This window comes from Danio rerio, chromosome 21 (assembly GCF_049306965.1).
Source record: "Danio rerio strain Tuebingen ecotype United States chromosome 21, GRCz12tu, whole genome shotgun sequence".
NCBI classification, from domain to species: Eukaryota; Metazoa; Chordata; class Actinopteri; order Cypriniformes; family Danionidae; genus Danio; species Danio rerio.
This window is the reverse complement of record NC_133196.1, coordinates 31,721,523-31,747,548: the sequence shown is the minus strand read 5'-3', so window position 1 is coordinate 31,747,548 and position 26,026 is coordinate 31,721,523. Positions and strand designations below refer to the sequence as shown.

Below are 26,026 nucleotides of genomic sequence, written 5' to 3'. Positions count from 1 at the left end.
GTGATAATTTTCAAGTGAACTTACCTTGTTTGGATTAATAAGGTTTTAAAAGATGTAGAGGAAACTCTAAAGGAGGCTTTTGTTATGAATCGTGCATTTACATATTATAGCTACCCTATCTGATCTGTAACATGCGGGTGATGCATTGACGTTTGAATCACACAGCTTAGAAAGTTTCCTCAGGCTATGATATTTAAAAAACAGGCTTTGCTTCCCGAAACAATGCATACGTGTGAAGTGAGTGAGAGCTGAAACCTTCTGCTCATAAAGAAGGTATTTCCCCATGCAATGTTGGACATATGAGAAGAATATATCCCAGTGACAAGACGTTTTATTATTATTTTTTTATTATTATTTGTACTATTTATATATATTTTTCTGGATTATGTTTGGTACAAATAATGGGAATCCTTTTTTAACTAAGTTTAAAGTCTACATTATTTAATTGTATTTTGTTAAACTCTTCTTTGGCATGTGAGAGGTGAATTCATGAAATTATTTAAATACTTATTTAATACTATTTTTAGGCAAACAGACTTTTTGTTCACTGAATTAATGAAATTAATTATAAACCTTTGTTAAAAGCTTTTCGTGTATTTAAATTCAAAATCTTTATTAAACCATTGCAATATCACTAAAACACTGCTTTTTAATGATTATTATGTGTTTTTTAATGTAAAACTAAACTGCTATTTATTTAGCGCAATAAGTATTACAGTTTTACCTCTTACACTGAAAAAAGACTTCTGCAAAACTGTTGCAAACAATTTATATGGGTTGAATTTTAACAAACAATGTAAACTTAGTAAAGTTTAACTTTAATTTGTTTGTTTAAATTCAACCCAAATATATTGTTTACCACCAGTTAATTAATTTTTTTTTTTTTTTTTATATAAATCCAAGGAATCATCTTTAAATAATTTTTTTCAGTGTAATTGTGCTGTCTGTTCCTGTATTTTGTGATGCATGCGTATTTATTCCATTTGTTTATGCTATTAAATAGCATAACGGGAGCTTGTTATCTGGTCTGTCAACTTTTGTGTTGGAAAAAGTTAAAACATCAGTTTAACAAAATGACTTTTACTGATATTTTAAGTAATTTAAAACGAAACATTCATGCTGTTCGCGGGGTCTTAAAACGTCTTAATGTCTTGCATTTCAAAAACTAAATTTTAGGCCTTTAAAAAGTCTTAAATTCACAGAAATATTGTGTTGTAGGTCTTAAATCGTTTTAAACAGGTCTTTTAAAAGTTGTCGAAGTAACCCATTCGCCTCAACCATCTCTCATCTCACCGTTTTTTTTTTTTATTGCAAAGAGATGTTCATTGCACAACAGCTGTAAGACATTTTAGACCAAATTCTCTTAATTAAATTCCCCAATCAGAAAAAGAAAAATAGAAACAATTACACAATTCTTCTTGATAATAACAGCATTATATTCCTTTACATAATCTTTCATTTGCACAAAAATTATTCATATAAGTAATTATGGGAGGATATAATATTTATAATTATAATTTATAAATATATTTTTAATATACATGAATCTAAAGGTTTTAATAAAAAAAAAATGTACAAGTAGAGTTTTCTTGTTTTGACACATTAAAATATGTGGTTGAGAAAGAACTACATTTTTTTTTCCATTGGACCAACTGGGCCATTACAAAAAATCCCCAGTGTTTATTCATAATGGTCTTAAAAGGGTCTTAAAGTCATCAAGTCTTTCAAGTAAAATTTGAATTGATGAAACCTGCAGAAACCCTGTATATTGTATAAGAAGAAAACCTATTTATAAATGTATATGTAAATGTACAATAAATAAAGCGTTGTTTTGTAATTTACAAGACTGAGAAGTCAATAAATTGAAAATGATGAAAAATGTCTTCACAACAATTAGGTAGTTTTAATTTTCACTAGGTTAATTATTATAATTGTTTTTATGTAAAACTAAATTGCATTTTATTTGGTCCGATATGTGTTACACTTAATGGTGCGCTCTGGTTATTCAGCCATGTGGGTCACCAAAATAATGAATTCGATGCAGTTTTGATAACCTGTCATATTTATAAAATATTCATTTTCGCAAATCCAATGCTTAATTTCAAAACAAAATTCTTAAATGCACAAAAGACAATTCCTAAATTCAGAGCACAGTTCAAATATACGCAAATCCAATTCGTGAATTCAAAACAAAATTCATAAATACACGAAACACAATTTGTAAATTCAAAACACAGTTCATAAATACACAAAACACAGTTTGTTAAAACCTAAAAAACACAGCTCATAAATTCACAAATCCAGTTTGTGAATTCAAAACAGTTCATAAATACACAAATCCAATTCGTAAAATTCAAGACAGTTTGTAAATTGGAAAATCCAGTTCGTAAATTCAAAACACAATTCAATAAATACACAAAATAAAATTTATAAATTCAAAACGGTTCAAAAACTTGCAAAAAACAATTTTGTAAATTCAAAACACAGTTTTGAATACAGTGAACACAATTCTATACAGTTTTGATAACATATATTGTATGAGATAAGGTCTGTGGAGGATTCAGCTCATTGCTGCAATACGACATATGTTTAATGTTTAAAAAATGTACATAATTTCTTCATAATCAGGTGCTAAAACAATGGACAGTGTGTGCAGTTTTTCTAAGTCTATTCCCCGCAGAGCTTTTATTCAGCATGCCAGCATTTTGATTTTGCATTGTCATATAAAAATAAAATAAGCACCTAAAATCCATGGTACAAGCACATTTTATGCCCCCTTTTCCCCGCTGTTGTGAAATATTTCTTCATGAACCAGGTTTTATGTGGCTGTTTTTACCAAGCGCATGCTTGCTTAATTGCAGTTGTGGTTGCACTTTACATTTAGTTTCATAACCCTAACATTAAGTAAACCTGTTTTGATATTGCTATTTCACTCACCTTGCCTAAAACTATGGAAAGAAAGAAGAGTTGGATTATGTTGTTTAATATGAAGCTGTTGAATGCTTGATTCTGATTGGCTGATGAACATTATAAGGTTTGCAATTATTTCTGGGAAAAGCACACCTAAAATAGTTTCAGGCAGTTTTTGGCCACGTTATAGTTCCATATCACTACACAAAACAATTTGAGTTAATTCCTTGCAGCCAACAGCAGCAGAAGAACCAAATTCATCAATAAAATTGTATTAACTAAACCGTTCAGGTAGCTGTGTGGCATTTGTTATTAGCAAAGCAAATAATAAACTTACAGCTTTATTGTTTATAAAAACATTGCTGTTGAACACTGTTTAGAAATGCAGAATCCCTCTGTAAAAACACCAGTTAATTATATGTTCCTGTATTTTGCGATGCATGTGTGTATTTCATACATTTGTGCTATCAAACTATGGGTATTTGCTCTGCCAACATTTACTGAAATATGTAACTCTGCAGTTTAGCAACGTGACTTTTGTTGATTAATTTTAAGTTATTTGAAACTGCATTGTATAAGCTAAAAAAAATTATAAAGATAAAATGATAACAAATAAAGTCAAGCAACAAATTCAAATGTTATACTGTAATTTATAAGACAAAATAAAATAAATAAAACAGCTACACAATTAAATAATGCAAATTGAAGTTGTTAATAAATCTGAAAAACACAGTTACACACTCACCCTTATATATGGAGCCAGAAAATAATACATTTTCAAATTAAAATTCATACATAATTCACATTTACTAAATTTAATTTGTAAATTCAGAACATTGTAAATACAAAAATCCAATTAGTGCATTTTTATACAATTCATAAATATGCAAATCCAGTTTGTAAATTCAAAACAAAATTCATAAATACACAAGCCAATTCATAAACTCAAAACAGTTCATAAATTCGCAAACACAATTTGTAAATTCAAAGCACAGTTCACATATTCACAAATACAATTTGTAAATTCAAAAAACTATTTATAAAAACACGAAAACTAAATTCGTAAATTCAAAGCACAATACGTAAATTTAAAACACTGTTCATAAATTCACAAATCAAATTCCTAAATTTGTAAATATAAAACTACATTTTTAAATTCAAAACAATGCGTAAATTTAAAACACAGTTCATAAATTCGCAAATACAATTTGTAAATATAAAAAAACACAATTCGTAAATTCAAAACACAATGCGTAAATTTAAAACAGTTCATAAATTTGCAAATCCAATTTGTAAATTTAAAACACAATTCATAAATACAATTAGTAAATTTAAAACAAAATTCATAAATATACAAAACACAATTTGTAAATTCAAAACTTGGTTCATACATTTAAAATACAATTCATAATAGGGCAAATATTTATGACTTTTACTTGAAAATTCACAAATTTTGTTTTAAATGTATTATGCATTGCATTTGTGTAAAATTTGTGTCAATTTTGTAAATGTGAATTGTGCTGTGCATATGAGTTTTATTTTTGCAAATGTATTAATTTTGAGACTGATCTGCCTCCATACTTATCTTTGTCTTTTTTTCTGCCATTAAGTCTCTACTAATGGTGGTAAAAGATGGTGTTAAAGATTTAATTAGTTGTATTAAAGAAAAGCCCTACATTTGCTGTTTACAGTACATTTATATTATTGTTAAACCAATAATAATTACATTTAAAATCATCCTCATCAAATCATGCATCATTTAATGTTGTTCCTATCTATTTCTAATAGACATTTACTGGAACACAGCTGAAAAAAAAATACTGGCAAACCTCCAATGAATTATTTGTCATTCTCAACATAAACACAGCAGTTGAAGACACAAACTGAGATCTATTGTTTAAGAACACACACATGCTGCACACCCGTGTGTAAAACACAAACCCTCAGCACCATGCTGCACGTTAATCTGACAGCTATAGCGTGAGGGATCTTCTTGGAATACTGGAAATATGTATCCAAACAAGATATGTGTCATAACATGAAAGTGAAAATAAATATTCGGTTCCTTAGAAACATCGGGTAGGTGAAAAAACTACGACTTGTGCCATGCCTACAAAGCTAAGATTGTGTAGTTTATGTATTTTTTTCTATAATCCTTCCCTTTTTCCTGACCGCAAAATGAATGATTTCGCCAGCCTAAACCAAGCTTTGGCGCTGTCCCGCAGGTTATGCATTTCCAAGCCTTTTCTGAATTACAGGCAGGGCCACCGAGAGAGTGTCATGCGTCTCGTAAAAGTGTGACAGTTGTGTTAAAGCTCTGATGAAATGCACCACCTGAGGGTTGGTAGAAATGATCCGCATGCTCAAAAAAACCCCAAACAAACACCATAAAAGAAGCTGCATTGCTGTTAAATGAGCAATAAACCTCAAGACTAATGGCTTTCCATCTCATCTTGTTATTATTCAGTCAGTGCAGTACTTTTATTCTTTCCTAAATTGAAACATGGTCTTGATGGATCACGCAAATGTGGTATTAGTTATGACTTGCCATTTAAGTGTGATTTGACAGATTTCAGCGCCTGGTTTAATAAACTGCATACTTGGGTTTGATCTTCTTTATGGGTTTGAATAGTGGCTCTGTCATGGAGTATGACTGTATAAAGCTCAGAGTATTATTCTGGAGTCAGGAAAACATGGAGCGTACAAATCAGACACCCCACCCTTCTTATCTGAACACGGGCAAGTATCACCCTGCTTGTGTAAAAGCAATTCGGAACAAGATGCCTCATGTCAGTCATTCGCCATATAGCCCTTACATACTGTACACGTCATGTGTTTTAAAGTGCGTGTGATCCGGAAGTTGCTGAGACTTATTTAAGTATTTTGATGTAGTTTTAACTTAAAAAGAAATCCAAACCCCCAACTCAATATTCCATTTGTGTATCATTCCCTAATAGAAAACTAATGATAAGAGAGATGTGGTTAAAAATATTGTGGCTGAAGCTGTCAAACTGAAGTCAGCAGTGGTCCAAACATGGTCAAGAAATGATCTGAAATTAGGGCTGCTCAATTATGGAAAAAATGAGAATCATGATTATTTTGGTCATAATTTCAATCAGGATTATTCAAAACAATATCTAAAGTATAAAGTATAAAATTATTTGTCCTCCTGTGAATTTTCTTTTATAAATATTTCCCAAATGATATTTAAAAGAGCAAGATTTTATTATTTTTATGAAGTTTTATATATATATATATATATATATATATATATATATATATATATATATATATATATATATATATATATATATATATATATATATATATATATATTTAAAAGCAGGTTTAAATATTTTTAAACCTATTTGAAGATACATATTATTAGCCCCCTTAAACATTATATTCTTTTGGTTGTCTGCAGAAGTAACCACTGTTATACAGTAACTTGCCTAATTACCCTAATTAAGCCTTTAAAACGCACTTTAAGCTGAATGCTTAATCCTGAAAAATATGTAGCGAAATATTATGTACTGTCACCATGGTAAAGATAAAATAGGTCAGTTATTAGAAAAGTCTTATTAAAGCTATAATGTTTAGAAATGGGTTGGAAAAAAAAATCATCTTTGCGTTAAACATAAATTGGAGGAAAAATATAAAGGGCCGCTAATAATTCAGACTTCAACTGTATATACAGTTATTTTCCTCCATGTAAATAATGTAAAGGAAATACATAAAATAGAATAAAAATATGAAACACTGTGCTTTAATATATATTGTAAGATTTATTTTTTTTATTATAGCTACAAAAGTCCTTCAGTCAAAAGCAGTGAGTGATTTTGTCCTTTTCTTTGATTAATAATGCTAAAAACAGTCGGCAGCAGGAATATTGCGCGCTGTCACTTTAAGAGCAGTACGGTTCTGATTTATGGTTTCACTTTCACGTTTATTTATTACACAAATGAAGGTTAATATGAATAATCACTAAACACTGCGTTTTGACAAATCTGCATGTATTTGACCATTAAAGTGCTTAAACAAAGATGACTTTAGATGTGTGTGCTCTGCTCGTGTCTGAGGTTGAGAGCATACACACAGCAATCTCTTTTGTGCTTTTAAAATTTTGAATTATAAGTTACATTAAAATACAAGCTATTAGTAATTTTCACGTGAAACTGAGCTTTGCAGAGCAACAGAATTGGAAAGGTAGCAGTATATGATGCAATAATCAGTTATCTCTATTAATGTTTTTTCATAATCATTAGAACACAAAATTGAAATAGAAACTGAATTTTTGATTATTTGCACAGCCCTGTCGGAAATGGTCCAAAAAATAATCAGATTTTGATTTAATTGCCAAAACTTTGTTCATGTATAGCTTCCCGAACTTGCCATTAAAACTCATACAATCACCAACAATCCAAATCTCAATAAAACTTTCTACCTCTATTTACCATAATGTTTTAATTATTTTCCTTACAGTAACATTTGTTTTAAGGTTCTCAATTTATTTACTGCTGAAGATACTGACCTGACCTATATTTTTATTATTAAATTATTATTATTATATTATTAAATAAACTAAATTATTATTGTTTTTTGATAAGGCAGGTGAAAATCTTTTCCAAATCTTTCGCATTTAGCGCTAGCCTTGTAAAAGTCTTAAATTTAACTTGATGAAACCTGAAGAAACTCTGATGAAAATACTTACATATTTACTCCCAGGGCCATTTATACAAAAGTTGATATTTAACTGCACCATGTTGGGGTTTTGTAACATTTAATTTTTTTTTACAAGGTGGGTCATTAGCCCAACACTCAACCCCCAGCCTGGAGGACCAGGACATACATACAGTACATACACTACGGACAATTTAGCTTACCCAATTCACATGGCGCATGTCTTTGGACTTGTGGAAACTAGAGTACCCAGAGGAAACCCACACAAACATGGGGAGAACATGCAAACCTTACACAGAAATGCCAACTGATCCAGCCGGGGCTCAAACCAGCGACCTTCTTGATGTGAGGTGTTATAGCTACCCATCGTTCCACAGTGCCACCCAAAAATACTCCCAGCACATGCAAATAAAGAAATGCACTGCAAATAGCACAGACGAAAATGTGTCAGGGGACCCCAAAAAGTTAATAGACCGTTAAGAGATGCAAATCTTAAACATTAATTCATCAATTTCTGACTAAATGTGCATGGAAATACTCCCAACACATGCATAATAGCACAGACAACAACGACTTGTGTTGGGAACCCCCCCAAAATTTAAAGATTTTTTATTAGATTTTATGGAGAGGCATTTCCACTGCAGAATCATCCCAATCTAACATTTATAATTTTTTTTTCAAATAGAGATATTAAATTAAATATCTTAAATATTAATATTGTATTTTTATCCCAATATATATATATATATATATATATATATATATATATATATATATATATATATATATATATATATATATATATATTGCAAAATGTAAAAAATATTGTAATGGTAATTTTTTTCCAATATGGTGCATCCCTAAGTGAAGTTTATTTATAAACAAATTCCGAGAGGATCACGTGCTTATGGTTGTTCACAGCAGTTCCAACTTTAGCTAATGACTGATTATCCTATCAGACGATCCTTAACAAACTATAAATAACCAGACTTTTCTCATCTCAATATCTTCGTCTTGAAAAAAAACCCCCACCCAACCCTACTTTCCCTCCTTTCAAACGGGCGTCACGGTGGCCAGCGATTTAGCGCTGTTGCCTCACAGCAAGAATGCCCCTGGTTTAATTCCTTTCCAAACTAGACGACATTTCTGTGCGGAGTTTGCTCGTTCTCCCCGTGGTCGCGTGGGTTTTCCCCGGGTCCTCCGGTTTCCTCCCACAGTTCAAAAACAAGCACTCTAGCACAAGCACACAATTAATCCAAATACTTTAGCTAAACTCTGAGTACACCTTTCAGCATCCATATCTGACACTTAGCTACAACAAGCAAGAGGGGGAGTCATCGAGATCTACCTGAGCTCAAACTCCCCTCTCGCCTTGCAACGGGAGGGAGCCCAGGGCTTGAGGATCTTATAAGCTCAGGGCTCTCTCCCGGGACAGCACGCCAAACTAGCTTTATTATCAATCAAGTGTGAACTCTTGAAACTATAGTATGCCCTGTCGCTTAGAATTTTGTCAATAAACTCTCAGTAACGGACACTGACCAGCATGTAATGCAAAACACACACTCACTCGGCTTGAATTCATCTCAGGCTCTGTTGCACAACACAGTCACTCCAAAGGCACGCTGAGTAATGATGCAGGTGCCCTGAGTTTGGGGTGAGAAAAGACTACAGTTTAAAAAAACAGGCCTTTGCTTACTCATCCAACTTCTGGATGGATGATAAAATCGCTTTGTTCACATAATAAACCTCTCTGGTTGGTTTTCCACGTGCCTTTCTGTTTGGTATCGTGAAATCAAATTCCTCCAAAGTCCTCAGAGTCCGCGGTGATGTTTTTGTCCGTTATTAAAGATGTTTAACTTTTCTGTTTAATTAAAAGAAAACTGCGCTCATTGGATTGAGGTGATAAATCAATACGGTTTGGTTCAGCACAAATATACATGGAGATTACGCTGTCTTTAAATATTTGTGTAAAGAATCGCGTGCTGTATCCCATCAGTCTAATGGCCTTCGAGGGGTAGCGACAGCGTTTTTAAATGGTGCCTAGCAGAACCACATCGCACAGTTTTTCGGAGAGAATGTGCATCACTGCTGGCTGTCATGGGAAACCTGAGATGTTATTCGACTGACAGTACAATCCAAACATTGTGCAAGAGACTGTCATGTTACTGCGAGCTACGCGACATCAGAACAGACTGCATCATTCAGCCATAAAAGCAGACGTTTGGATCAAACAGCTGCTTTTAGTGGGACGGGGAAGTGGGACAGTAGTTCCAAAATTAGGATGACTGCTGATTATTTTAGCAACCTCTGTCAAGATTTGAATGGATGTTGATGCTTGTGTATTCTTATGTGTTTGTTTTTTGATGCTTGGCGTGCTTTGCAAGACGTTTAATTAGGTATTGATCACTTGTGCTGGCAGTAATAGGTGTTTTTGCTCACATGGGTTCACTTTTAGAAGGCCCAAAGAGCTATATGACTCCTGCCCCTGCCTTGGGGCAGCTTGCGCACTTTCCCTCATCCAGGACAGTAGGGTTCGGCCTACCAGGATCGCCCAGTTTTGCCCTTCGGTTGTGGAACCACAACTCTTTGAAGCCGCGTGATTGCTGTCTGAGTCTGCATTAATCCCATAATGCACTTCCTTAGTGACTATGCTTGGCAGCGTCTGGGCATGTGGCGGCCCACATGTAGCAACTTCACCTCTTTCAGCGCTGTTGTCCTCCATTTTGTTGGTGTTTTGACTGTTGTGTGAGATTGTGCCTCCCTTTGGGATTTATAAAGGAGCTGTCATCAGTCATTCTTGTTGCATAATTTCAAAAGACGTGTTAAAGACAAGCTAAGTCTTAATGGCGTGTTCATTTTGAACATTGGTGTTCTGACGGGAAGCTTTTGTTAACAGCGTTCATTGAAGGTCATTGACTCATTGTAGCCTTGACAAAAAAAATTAACCATGGTTTGACTACAATGTTTTTGGTAGTTAAACCACAGTGACCACATATTTGCGGTGGTTTAGCTATGCTAACCATAGATTAACCATGGTATTTGTATTAAAAGTGTTTATATAATAAATTCAATGCAACAAAAACATTGCTGTTTTGAATGGTAAAAATGTAGCAACCAAGGATGGGATTACGATTTTTAATTTTCGTTGCTTGTATTGAGTACAGTTAATTGAAATGTATAGAATCCTTATCATGGATAATTTCTAGGTTTACCTTCATATGATAAATAAGCAAACAATATAACACGGACTAATGATGTACAATGCTACAAGCTAAAAACAAAGTAGAAAACTTAACTGAATAGGCAACTTTGTTACTTTTGTTCAGTCAAAGCCATTGTTTTGGTACAAAACAATGCATGAATAACAAACTAGAAACTAGAAAACACACTAGTTTGTGTTCATTAACATTACAGTCAAAGTAAAAATTGGCTTGATTAAAGTGAATATTTTTTAAACATTATTTAAAAAAATTATTTAGGATGATGAATCGTACATTACAAGAGCTGTTTACTAAAAAAATAGACTTAATCAGCTTATTCATATCAAAAAGAACGAATTGTTTAGCACAAAGAGAATCAAATATTTGTCTTAGGTGGTCAGTGAGGTTCACTTACTATAAGCTGATTATCTAAAGTGGATAAGGCATCTGAGCACTTCACACACAGTTAAAGTCAGAATTATTTGCCCCCTTTAATTTTTTTGATTTTATAAATATTTCCCAAATGATAATTAATAAAGCAAGGAGAGCAATGAAATTTTCACAGTATGTCTGATGATATTTTTTTCGTCTGGAGAAAGTCTTTATTTGTTTTATTTTGGTTAGAATAAAAGCAGTTTTTAATTTTTTTAAAAAACATTTTAAGGTCAAAATTATTAGCCCCTTTAAGATTACTTTTTGTTTCCATAGTCTACAGAACAAACCATCAATATACAATAACTTGCCTAATTACCAGAACCAGCCTACTTAAGCTAATTGACCTAGTTAAGCTTTTAAATGTCACTTTAAGCTACATAGAAGTGTCTCGAAAGATATCTAGTAAAATATCACTTACTGTCATCATGGCAAAGATGAAATGAATTAATTTAAGAGTTCATGTGAACGAATCATTTTATGGGTTGCCATCACCCTGTGTTAATGCACATTTTGAAGTATTGGATAACAAATGAATAATGGAAATGGAAAATTTCAAATAAAATCCTTTAAATAAAAAATAATAAATTCATGCTGGCTTGAGTTGGTTTTGGAATAGTGCAAATACTAGATTAAAATACTAGACTAAATACTAAATACTAGACTAAATACAGTGAGGTAGAAACACATTTATCATTTGACTCGGATGTAACAAATACTACACCCACATGACCAATCAAATGCGTCCATTATGCTGGCCTTGTTTGCTGTTAGTTACTAGGTTACTAATACTTTAGTCAGCCACTCTAATACTTGATGGAAATTCACCTAAATTGCATCTTTTTTTTTTTTTTTTTTTTTTTTGAGAAGTTTGAAAAGATTTTTGCTTTATTTAAGGATGGAAACCCCGGCTAGTGACATCAATGCTTTGACAGAGAGACAACTGCTTATTATGAAGTGATTCACTTAAATGGATCAGACATTAAATCCTTCAAAGCGAGAGAGAGAGAGAGAGAGAGAGAGAGAGAGGGAGGAGAAAGAGACTAACAGATTCCCAAAATTGTAATTATTTTAAAACCATGGGAGACCACAAGCATAAGGACCGTTTCAACACCTGTTTAACATTATTATCCTCGAGATGCGCATCTTAGATGATTCAGCCAGACCAAGAGATTTCACACACCTGCCAATTGTAGTGAATATCACAGTGACAATTCCACAGACACTACATCTCACAGAAAATAAGTGACTTCTGACGCAATACAAATATGGAGGACCATTGATGTTGTCAACTAACTCTCTTTGTGTGTATTCCCTTTCACAATAAAGGCGCTAGCAATACTACCATACGTGTACAGGTTCATGATCTCATGAGCATTAGTATGCATTGTGTAAAAGTAAGCTTCTACCAAACAATTTACTTTAGTTTTAATTTGAAAAGACACAAAAACGCACAATTTTAGTATTTTAACATACGATGCTGACATATAGCAGTGAGAAACGAATCTTGTTGAAATCATGGCATTTGTTGTTGTCTGTTTACATTGTATATACTCTGTCATAAAAATGGCGTCCTATCAGTTACAGTGATATTAAGCATGAAATTATTACATTCTGGGCGAGGGAGTGGCACAGTAGGTAGTGCTGTCGCCTCACAGCAAGAAGGTTGCTGGTTCGAACCTCGGCTAAGTTGGTGTTTCTGTGTGGAGTTTGCATGTTATCCCTGCCTTCGCGTGGTTTTCCTCCGGGTGCTCCGGTTTCTCCCACAATCCAAAGACATGCGGTACAGGTGAACTGGGTAGGCTAAATTGTTCGTAGTGTATGAGTGTGAGTGTGAATGTGTGTGGATGTTTCCCAGTGATGGGTTGTGGCTGGAAGGGCATCCCCTGCGTAAAAACTTGCTGGATAAGTTGGCGGTTCATTCCGCTGTGGTGACCCCGAATTAATAAAGGGACTAAGCCGACAAGAAAATTAATGAATGATTACATTATGGGCGATGCGGTGGCGCAGTAGGTAGTGCTGTTGTCTCACAGCAATAAGGTTCGAGCCCCGGCTGGGTCAGTTGGCATTTCTGTGTGGAGTTTGCATGTTCACCTCGTGTTCACGTGGGTTTCCTCAGGGTGCTCCGGTTTCCCCCAGAATCCAAAGACATGTGGCAGGTGAATTGGGTAGGGTAAATTGTCCGTAGTGTATGAGTGTGTATAGATGTTTTACAAATATGTTCTGGATAAGTTGGCGGTTAATTCTGCTGTGGCGACCCCGGATTAATAAAGGGACTAAGCCAAAAAGAAAAGAATGAATGATTAGTGGTGGAAAGAGTACAAAAAAATTTACTCAATTACAAGTCCTGTTACATTGCTGAAGTTATACTCAATTACAAGGAAAAGTACTGGTGTTAAAAAGTACCTACTGTAAGTAAAAGTACAAATTACTCTTGATAAAAACTTCTCAAATTACAAATTATAAATTACTTTTTTAGCTGGTGGTATTGGTGGAATTATCCACAATTCCTGAATCAGACAAGATCCAGAAAGTAAAACACATTTTACATAACACATTTAAAGATACTAAAAACACTTTTGAAACTTTGTAAACAGTATTAACTGAACTGTCAGGTGTGGTTTATATACAAATCAAAACCGGAGCACCTATGGAGGAAACTCACGCCAGCATGGGGATAACATGCAAACTTCACACAGAAACACCAACTGACTCAGTCGGGGCTTGAATCAACAAACTTCTTGCTTTGAGGCAATAGCGATACCCACTGTGCCACCATGTCATGGCACAGTGGGTATTGCAATCGCCTATATTTATATACATATATATATATATATTTATATACATATATATATATATATATATATATATATATATATATATATATATATATATATATATATATATATATATATATATATATATATATATATACAAATAAAATAAATTAAATGTCCCAAAGATTAAGTTGTAAGTCTTCTTAATATTGTGTTTTATAAAACACTTTTGTAACTTTACAAACAGTATTAACTTATCCCAGTGTCATAATTTACAAGGAAAGAACGGTATGCCTTATTAATATACATTTAAGATATCAAAACAAGTACACAGTAGGCAATAAAATAAGAAAAAAAATTAGGCATGAATGAACTAATACAGTCTGTATTACAATGATGATGGATTTAGATGTTCTTGTGATGATTATCTAATCAATAGCGCACCATGATTATTTTACAAAAACAGTGTTTTGATATTGTGAGTATAAAGACAACAGAAATATGCACAAATATAAATAGACTTTATAATTTCAAATGATACCTTTCTTATCTGTACAATCAATAGATGATTTAATTTAAAAAAACACTTGCAAATTATGGAGAAACTTTGCTAATTACCTAATCGCACAATCGATCCATCAGAAACCACAGAACAACACTGCCTAAACATGATATTAATAAATTAAATATCACACAAATAAAGTTCTACGTCTTTTTACCATGATGTGTTTTTTTTTTTTTTTTTTTTCAGATTATAGACTGTCGTCTTGTAACAGGGTTTCTGCAGATATCATAATGTCAAATTTAAGGCCGTACTCACACTATGTACAGTTGCCTTGAAACGGGCCAAAGCACGTTTGCCCCCCCTCCCGCCTCCCCCGATGGCTCGCACTCACATTACATTCGGGCCTGGGCACGATTACGTTATCAATGCTGCGCTGTTCAGTAAGAGCTCTCGCTCAGCACAGTGGACATTTCTTTAGTTATATCGTTTATGATGCGATGACAAGCAATCAAATATTTCGCCGAACAAATCCGCCACTTTTGGCACTCATAAACAACCATAAAGTCCTCGTGCTGCAGGAATTAGTAGGTTGCTGAAGGTTTGCAGCTGTCGTGCAGTGAGGGGTTTGCGTCTTTAATAATCTATGACCGTTTACATTAATTGAACAGTAAGAATGATTAATAAACCCATATCAAACAGTCCCTTAAAAGTCATGTCTTGCTTTCAGTTTCGGGCTTTGGCGCATTTTGCACTCACACACAAGCGTACCGCGCCAACGCTCAAGTGAACCGTGCTCAGGCCCACCTCTTCCAACTGGGCCAGGGCCTGCCAAGTGAACTGTGCCTGAGCCCGATTCAGCGCACTCACACTTCTCAAACGATCCGGGAAAAGGGCCTGGGCACGGTTCGGATAGCATAGTGTGAGTATGCCCTGAGACTTTTTAAGACCTCTTTAAGACCATTAGGTATTAAATTTAAAACCTATATCACAATATCAAAAACATGCAAGAAAAAATGCTAAATCACAAAATTTGTGGTAAAATAAAATTATTTAAATTGAACAGTACTAAAGACAGGTTAGATGCACCATTGAAGTGTGGAAAAAACAACAAAAAAACAAACATCTTGAGGCTGATTTATACTTTCGCCTGGCTCCGCATTGCACACTTCCGTTGACTGCGCGTACCTCACGAAACAGACGAGGCTTTAATACTTGACTCGTTTGCCGTTGTGATATTCTTTAAAACGTCAGGGGCCGGTCAAAAGAAACACACCGGAAAGTCAGACGGATAAACAGAGAAGTAGAAAGTTTCCGGAACAACATCATATCATTAATAATATTCAAGATTTTTAAATGAATTATTTTTTATTTTTTATTATTTTAATATTATATTAATTTATTATGATTACAAAGTTGGGCGAAGGAGGGGGAAGGCGCAGTGGGTCGCGCTCTTGACTCAAAGCAAGAAGATTGCTGGTTCAAGCCTCGGCTGGGTCAGTTGGTCTTTCTGTGTGGAGTTGGCATGTTCTCCCCTCGTTTGAGTGGGTTTGCTCTGGGTGCTCCGGTTTCCCCCACAGTCCAAACACATGGGCATCAGTATACTGTAAACCGTATTAAATATTCTTTTCCACTTATCAAAGACATCATTTGTTACTTAATTTTAGTTTGTAGCTATTACATTGTTTTAACTTCAAAAATATACATCAGTGTAAAACTTATAATAAAACTTGTGTGAAACTAGTATAAATGGTAGAAAAACATATTCTGTAATATTAAAACTACATGGGTCTCCACTTTTGCCATGGCCTCTTTTTTATTTTAACAGACTTATCCCTCAGGTTTTGCCAAACTTTTTAACAAAACACTTTACTCCTTTCCATGGCTGTTGCAATTTCTAGCCAAGAATTATTGGTCATCTAGTTCTCTTTGATGATCACGCATGGTCGGATAGTTAAGATGTCTGTACAGTACAGTCATACCTGTTTCAGACAAAATCTCTTCAAAGTGTTTCATATTCAACTCAGATACAAAGCGGCGCCACGCGAACTGTTCCCCCGAAATCATATCACCCGCACCCAAAGTGAACCTCCGCAAACACTGTGATGACGTCACATTCGCAGTGCGCAATGAGCTCAATAACAGAGAGCCGACTGGATATGCATGTTGGACTCATTTGTAGTTGTAATACCACAAATTAAATTAGGCCTAATGAAATTAAGAACTATAACACCACGAAGACCAAGCAACAGCAACAAAAAAGAATTTAAATGACAATTAGATGTAGTGTTACATGGACATCGGAAAAATAAGACCTGTGCAAAAATATTTAAGACCTAGAACAGTGAACTTTAGACCTTTGAAGACCTAAAATTTAGATTTTTCAATTTTAGACTTTTTAAGACCCCACGGAAACCCTGAGTAAGCCGGATGGCACAGCAGAGGGCAGATTTCATCCACTTATTTTATTCGCTTTTTGTATATGCACATAAACCGTTGATGGAAACGCCATGATGCGCATATATGTTGAAAATGTGTGTGAATGGACAAACCAGCAGGCTGAGCATTTTGTAAAACATCTAAAGTGTTGTTTTGGTCATTCTAAAATGCCTTAACCATTTCAGTGTTAGTGTTAATATTATTAATGACCTCCAGAATTGACAAAAGCATCTACACTCCATGTCTCGCGCCTTCAAACGCCAGCGCACCTTTACTGTGTCAGAATTGCCTTCTGAGGCGCAAGTCATTTATTAAATGAAGATAATATATTCACGCAGCTGCTCCTATCGATGCAAATTCTGTTTTGACTTTTGATATTTGTCGCCAGTTAATCAGGAAGTGGCGATTTTATTTATTTATTTATTTTTTTATTCTCTTTGACGGAAGCGCTGCTTTATTTTATTTGTCTTTTATGCAATATTCTAGTTTTGGGCATACATTTAATTAGCATTTTTGGTAACACTTTACAATAAGGTTCATTAGTTAATGCATTTACTAACATGGACTAATCATGAACAACACATGTACAGCATTTATTAATCATAATTGAACATTTATTAATGCAGCTTGTTAACATTAGTTAATGCACCATGAGTTAACATGAACTAACAATAAACTACAGCATTTTCATTAACTAACGTTAACTAACATGAACAAATACAGTAGTAAATATATTGTTCATGTTAGTAAATGCATTAATTAACATTATCTAATGAACGTAAAGTGTGACCACATTTTTATATGATAACAGCTATTTACCCAGCGACCTTCTTGCTGTGAGGCGACAGCACTTCCTACTGCACCACTGCCTCACCCATTATAGTTGATGAAATTATAGTATAGAGCTTCATGATTCATAGTTTTGTATTTAAGTAAAGTGCATGTTAGTGTTGTGTTTTATATACTAATAACCATATGCTTTATGCTTAAATGCTTTATGATTTTTTTATGGCAGAGAAATCAAACACTTATTATCTCTCACCTGTTTGCTGCATTTACAGTCTGAACTCTGCTTTCAAAACAATAAATATTTATTCATAAACTACATTGGAATACAACTGACGTTGACCAAAGTGCTGTACATATGGAATACTAAAGACAGAGAAGGAAATAAGATAAGAAAATGTAAAAAAAAAATTAAATAAAAATAAAAATCAGCAATCAAGGAGTATTAAAAGCGGGAGGAAATAGATACAGGTAGGTCTTTAAAACTGACTTAAACACAGAAATAGAGAGTGAAAGTCTAATGTGAAGTGGTAGAGTGTTCCAAAGTTTAGGACCAGCAATTGGAATAGCTCGATCACCTCATTTTAAAAGTCTGTTTAAGACATTGTGAGTAAATTAAGATCACGAGATCGTTTCACACTTTCAGTTCTGCTCTATTCTTCACATTAAGCTTATGTATTCTTGCAGAGAGGACCGTGACTGCAATGCATCATCATTTAAATTACTTTTTGTACCTCTTTTTACATTTTGAAAAAATACATGAATGTGATTGCAGTTGTCAGTTTGTCATGTTTTTATTTATACCATACGTAAACAAAAAGTTAATTAGGTTTGGAGATATGAGTGGGATTAGAAACTCTAATGTCATTTTCGTTTTATACTAATATAATTTAAATTTGCACATTTCTGTCTTGTTTATTTTATGTTTTGATGTATATATATATATATATATATATATATATATATATATATATATATATATATATATATATATATATGTGTGTGTGTATATATATATATATCTGTATTGTTTTCTGCCCAAAATATACAGGTGAATTATTCATATATATATATATATATATATATATATATATATATATATATATATATATATATATATATATATATATATAATATATATTTATATACATACCAAGCTGAAAAGAAAATGAGTCAATGAATGAAATTAGTTAGTAACTAATAGCTTTTAACAGTTTAGTTTATTATATATAAATATAGTTAATGTTAATGATGTTTATAGACGTGTATTTATGTATGTCACATACTACATGTCAGAACAGAGGCTCGATTACCGGATACAACTACCTACGTATGAGCAACAAGACCAGGCTGACAAGTCTACTATCTTCTTTGCCAGTGCTCTATTTTTGTGACGTGTATGTGTCTGCCATGTTTAGCTATAAAAGCATACAACAGCAGCTTGGTGAAACTTGCTTGTCACATTGGCTGTTGCGGAGGCAGTCTGATCAAGAGTCATGGATATCAGACATGTTTGGGATCAGGCAGTGACTCAAAAACAATCGCAATGACACCACTCTAGAATTTTTTTGCTCAAAAAGTCTAGTCAGGCCGCATATACTCGCTCACATGCAGGTGAAAATCGGGCCCAAAATCTTGCTTAAAGTCTACAAGTCTATGACCAGCCATGGACTAAACCTTATCAATGAGTTTATTTATGTTCATATTCTTTAGGGTGCAATTATAAGTCAACAATTCATGTGGTCATACAAACATGTTAACCAGTTTTCCATTATCGTAGTGATAGTCTTATCCATAAGCCATTTGTCACAAATAGATTCTGGCTTCTTATGCTGATTATACCCAGGATGTAAACAAATCAACCTATTTTGTGGCTTTATTGAAATTCACGTGGGGTTGGAATGTATCCTTACTGCAGATTTAAGTTAAAACAGACCTTTTGGAGTGAGGAAGGAGGAAATACACCACAAAGAAGACTCTTACTTTACCAATAAAAAAGAAAAATGATAAAAATAGTTCTCATCTTTTGCAGGAGAAGCAGATGTGTTAAAGCGGATGCACTTAAATGCTTCATCTCGAGAGCATTATATACAGTATGAGCCACAAGTTTCCTGCTGACGTGTTGCAATACTCTTTGTTTTTAATGATTTATTTAACACGACAGCAGGCATAAATGAAATACTTGCTTATATATATAGATTATTTCATGTTAAGGTCATGTAGGGTCATGTGAATGTGGTTTACTTGCATTTCTGGGTTATTGATTCGCATGTGAATGGGTTGCTTCAGTAAGCTGTTGAGTTATCAATATTGTTGCGTGCACACTGTTAACAATTTCCTGTAGGATCTACAGTAGCTAACTGGCAACAGTTTGCCAGTAACTTACTGTAAATCAATTACAGCAAAAATAGGACAGGGAAAATTCTTCAGTTCCTTTTCATACATCAGCCTCTACATCAAAGTCTCTGTAAGCAAAGATTGTGCTCCAGGATTGGTCAGCCCAGTCACCTGACATGAACATTATTGAGCATGTCTGGGGTAAGATGGAAGAGGCATTTAAGGCTTTTTTTTCCTGTTGTATATGTATTTACATAATTGTATGTATATACTTACATGGTGAAAATGACTGTATATTTTACTGTAAGTACTAAAATCCAGTAACATATTGCATAATTGTCCTATAGTTCATATTTTTGTTAAATACGGTTTAATTTACAAGAATTGTTAACTGCATGTAAACGTAGATATTGCTTTGACAGAGAGGACAACTTGATATTAAACCAATTGATAAAAAATAAATTAATTAATTAATTAATTAAACATTAAAAAAAACAAAAAAAAAAAAACGGACCTCACTTAACATTTCAGGTTCCATGAAATTAAAGTTTTTTAAAAAAATGTTATTATCGGTATTGTTTATTTTTAGGATGTCTATAAGCTAGTGCACACCAAAAGAGTGGCAAAATTCATATTTAGGAGATTTAAAACTGATATAAAAATGTAAAGCTTAAAGTTTGTCCGCTGTTAGTTCCTCCGAAATGGATCAATGGTTTTATTTATGTCACCTCATTCTTTAGTTGACCAATCAGATGCTCTCTGTTATCTGACATGCCCCACCCCCTTCAAGATGCTTTTTGCACATATTTGACGCACTTGAGCTCACACTGGCAGAGTGGTGATAAAGCAAAAAAAAGGGGAGTAGCTGCTGTGTCCAGTGTTGGGCGGTAGCGTCCCTACTTTTTTAATCAAATAGCTTTTCAGTAGCAAAGGTATTTATTTATTTTTTTGTCAAGTAACGCAGTAGCGTCCACACAAGCTACATTTACCAGTCACGGATCAATAAGTGACAGCACCGACATTCATGGAGCAGTGAGGCCGGTGTCTAGCCGGTGAAAATAAATCCATATGATGGCGAGAATGAAGATTTCTTCTTCTCCCTGTTTTACGGTGGTTGACAACAAACTTTTGGTGCGTTAATGCCACCACTTTTAATTGGTGGACGTCATCAACCAATTAGGCTAACATGAGAAATTTGCTTGCTGTAATGATGACTGAGAGAGAAGAGTTATTTCTGAAGCAGGAGTATATGTCAAGATGCAATAACTTAATTTCGATGCTGAGCTCAAAAAAAATATTCATTAAATTGTTCATTAAAAAAAATTCATTAATGGAGAGTTGTAAATAAATATACAATTTAATGCTTATTTCTAAATATTTACTTTTACCATAAATTACTATAGTATTTTCATTGTGTAAAACCTGGTTTGATTAGATTTTTTCTAATCTAATCAAGAAAATTCTTTTTTTTTTTTTTTTTATACAGTAAATAACTGAACTGAATTATGCCTCATTTGTTTCATTGACAGTTTTACTGATCATGAACATAGGATTGACTTGGATTTAAGCTGCTTTGGTTTAAAAATGAAAATTGCAAAAATAGTTTAGATGTATCTAAGCTTCTTTTGCCAAGTAGATTTCAGCTTAGCTCACTACATTTTCCAAGTAGTTTGCCCAACTCTATCCCATCCTCTCTTTATGTTTCAGTTGAGATTACGTCACACATTGAATATGAAGTATTAATTAACTTAAATAATTACTTATGAAGTAAGAATGAACATTACTTTATATGAAGTAAACATTTCTTCAGAGAGACAGTTTAGTGTAATTGGACAGTGCAACTTTAAAAATAGTGATTTACTTGAACAAATCCTTTTGAAAACAATGTATGTTTAGCTAGCGCTGTTGCTAATAAACTTCTAAACTGCTAAATAACATTGCAATCTTGTTTTAGCATGCTAGCATATGTTCATGAAAGTAAAAATCAGCACAAAACACTGGGTTGTAAATGCTGTGTGCTGCATTGATTGATCCCCAAGAGCAGAGAAAGTCCTCAGCGCTGGACTGAAGGGAAAAGAAAGGACTGCCAGTGTCTCTGGTGACATCATCTGGCCAGCTGAGAGACTTTTCTGGATTTTTCTGTCTCTCACTGTCCCTCCCTTTCTCTTCTGCTCCATCACTGCATCAATCCTACTACATATTGATTGTTAACAACGAGGAAGTTTTGTAACGCAGTACTCTTTGTTTTTGTTTTTGCCCCCTGTCTATCATTCAGCTGCTTTTCCTTCACTAAGGCGTATGAAGAATCCAGTGTTGGCAGACGAAGGAAGCAGGCTGATTGTGAAGTGCGAGGCCACTGGTAGCCCCGCCCCAGAGTACAAGTGGTATAAAGATGGCGCTGAACTGAAGAGGAGCAAAGAGATCAAAATCAGGAACAACAAGTGAGTCAGCATCTCCACTAGCCCACACCAGCACTTCCAGAAGCACATGAGATCGTGACCTTCTCTTCAGACTTTTGGGCAGTGTACTAGAGACTGTCTGTGCTCTTGTAATTGAAGTGAGGCGTTTCTGCATGCATGTCCATTATATTGTTAACGACATGATTAAAGAAATGGGTCACTGAAATGAAAAAAAAACAACAACATTAATTGGGTTCAAATGGACTAAATCATCAAGATTTAATCAGCAGGTCAAAAATGTAACATTTGGGTCAAAGAGGAGACGTCCCATTTTGGGTGTCTACAGTATTAAAATATAGTTTTATACATAGAAAACATATTTACCACACATAGGTCAAAATGTGTGTGAAGTAATGTTTGTAGTGTGGTGGAATACATGTTTATGTTAATATGCGACAACACTTATTCTGAGGTTATTATCTGACTTATTAAAATTTGTAAGTGTCATTAAAGTAAATTTGATTATATTTGAAAAGATTACAAACTTCTAGATGACAAATGGCTTAAAGAATAACATATAAAGGAGTGGAAGGGTTTAAAATGACAATTACTGAGTCTTTATTACGTCACCAATTGATTTTTGTTCTAAATATGTCTTACAGTACTATTGTTTATTTTTAAAAACCTTTTGATGTTTTAAAAACGTTCACTCTTTGACCCAGATACCATATAACCACTTCAAAGTGAGAAGTTCTTTGCCTGATTTATAGTTTTATTGTTATGCATTTATAGTTTTGCGATTTTAATGTATTCGAGTACATTGCATGTTTTTGTTTCAATCTAAATAATAATAATAATAATAATAACAATAACAACAACAAAAATATTTATTTTCCGGAAATTGGTCAAAATAAAACAAAACATGACATGTTGTTATTGAATAAAAAGTAAATTATCAATTTTACTCAACCGCTTTCTAAGTGTCATTACAGTAAATTTAATTATACTTCAAAAGATTACAAATTTCTTGATGACAAATGGCTAATTAGATAAAGGCTCATGAAAGGGTTTAAAATAACAATTACAGAGTCTTTATTGTGTCATCAGTTGATTTTTGTTCTTAATATGTTTTACGGTACTGTTGTTTATGTTTTAAAAACTTTTTGATGTTTTAAAAACAATCACTTTGACCCTTATACTGTATAACCACTTCAAAATGAATTTTTTTTTGCCTGATTTATAGTTTTAAAGTTATGTTTTATCGTGTTGCGATTTATTGTTTTATATTTGAGTAAATTACATGCTCTTCTTTTATTCTATATACTAATAATAACATAAATAAAAACATAATTAAAATATATATATTTTTTTTTTTTCAGACAATGACTATTTGTAAAAACAAAAAATGAAATATGACATTTTAATGTTTTTTCATGTTTTATTGAATAAAAAAAATAATTAAAAATTTTACTTGCACACTATTTATTTATTTTTTTATTATTTTATTTTTTGAGATTGAGATTTTATTCTTTAATTCTTTTATTTTGGTCTTTGCGCTGTAAAATATGCTGGCTTCCACAATTATTTGTGTTGGTTCAACATGAAGAAATTAAGTTAACTTATTTTTTTTTTACTAATTTAGGTGGATTGCACTAGGGCTGCACAATATACCGTTTGAGCATCAATATCGCAGGCTGTGCAATCCACAACAGTCACATCGCAAGACATGCAATGTTGAGTTAAGATTGTAGATGACCAGAAACTACAGGTCAAAACACACAATATTTGTGGAGAGTTTAACAATTCAGGAGTAAAAGTTTATCATCTGCATTTGTTTTTACGGCCTGTGACTGTGAGCATTTGAGTTAAAGCATTTTAGTAGTGCATAAAACATGTTTTTTTAATAAAGATTAATTTTATATAAATAATTTATATGGTGAAGACCTTTACAGTGCTATTTTACATTTGATTATTCAATTGCTGTACCTGAATACTGTTGCTCTCTCCAGAAAACCATAAAGCATGGTTTATTTCACTTTAATATTTGCTTAATTGTTTATTTATGACTGTAGTTTGTGTATAAAATAAATTACATGAAAATATATTTATATTTCACTCTCCTACAAAATTATCCCAAGTAATGACTTTGCAAATAGAGCTATTTAAGTCATCTAGTGAAATTATATCGCAGAGAAAACACAATTCCACACAATTCCTTCATGTTATCCCAACACAAATATATATTATATTATACAAATATTATACAAATAAATTTTCAAAGTAATCGCATCACAGTTGTTTTCGGACTGCATGACTATCTGGGGTAGCATTCTGTCGGTGCTGTGTTTACACTGTAGGATGGATCGGCGACAGGGGGGTTCACACTGCATAACTTTACAATAGGAAGAATCGCTGACAACGTTATCTAAGTCCACAAACTATGTCTCACAACCAAACACACGCAAGAAGTGATGTAGAAACAACACAAGGTCACAGAATATATCTGTTGTTATTAACTACATAATGAGAAAGAAGCCTTTAGTGGGGTAGAAAGTGTACTTTTTTTGCTCACCTGGTTTTCTCTCAAACTTTTTTTTTCCCGACCCGGTTGTGATATTGCTCAGATGACACGTCAAAAGACACATGTGCTCCTGCCAAATTTCCACAAGTTTTTCCTTTTATTTTTGGGGTCCAAATAGACCAAAAATAAGTGTAAAAAGATGCATTATAATAATAAATTTTAACCTGTTCCTCAACCTCCCGCTGACCTGCAGATACCCATACCAGTGGATACTGCTCTCTCGTTGGCTCTAGGTAGTCACAAAAGGTATTTTCAATCAGAACCCATTTCACATGGCGTAATGTTGAATCCCCGACAGCTCCGATTTGCACTGGTTTGCCCGTAATTTCGATTTCTCAAAACCTGTCAGTGAGTCAAATTCAGGGCTTAAATCATGCAGTCTGAACTCGCCATAAGTTAACTTAACATAAAACATGTACGTTGTCCTTAAAATAGCTTAAGAATTGTATTGTTATAACTAATGTTAAATAAGTAGTTTGAACAAGCAGCGGAAGTCATTTTTGTCAGTGTGTTTAGCTCTTTCAATGGTTCTTTTAATCTATCAATACTTAAAAGAGATAAGATGTGAATGCTAAACACGATTCTGTTCAGCTTCATAGATTCATTGGTCATGTTTTTTACAAGAAGAGAAAAAAAAGAATGACTTGTGCAATGTGAACTCTCACATAACAAACCAGAACACCGGGATTCTCACAGTGTCATATGGCTCTGTTCTTTCTCTGTTTATAGACTTGAGCTGATCTCTAATTTATACAGAGGTTTTCTCTGGAGACTTTCTCCCTCTTTCATTTTTATAGTGGAATCGTTGACTCTTTCCCCTATTTCTCTCTGTCTCCTCCTCGAAGGAAAAACTCCAAAGTTCAGATCGGCAGTGCAAAGCTGGAGGATTCTGGGAATTACACATGTGTGGCAGAGAATATTCTGGGGAAGGCTAACGGCACCAGCACAGTGCACGTACAAAGCAGTGAGTACAAAGATTTAAT

At 33.5% G+C, this 26,026-nt stretch overlaps 1 protein-coding gene across 33 annotated transcripts in view; it reads left to right on the top strand.

The window, feature by feature from the left end:
• The window catches only part of nrg2a (neuregulin 2a), a 194,218-nt gene that overhangs the window by 84,961 nt on the left and 83,231 nt on the right, over positions 1–26,026 (top strand). For all 33 annotated transcript variants that reach the window (XM_073934189.1, XM_073934187.1, XM_073934188.1 and 30 more), the window contains 2 exon segments: positions 22,339–22,504; positions 25,889–26,007. In XM_073934189.1, the coding sequence (XP_073790290.1) occupies positions 22,362–22,504; positions 25,889–26,007 (262 nt within the window). In that variant the 5' untranslated portion in view covers positions 22,339–22,361.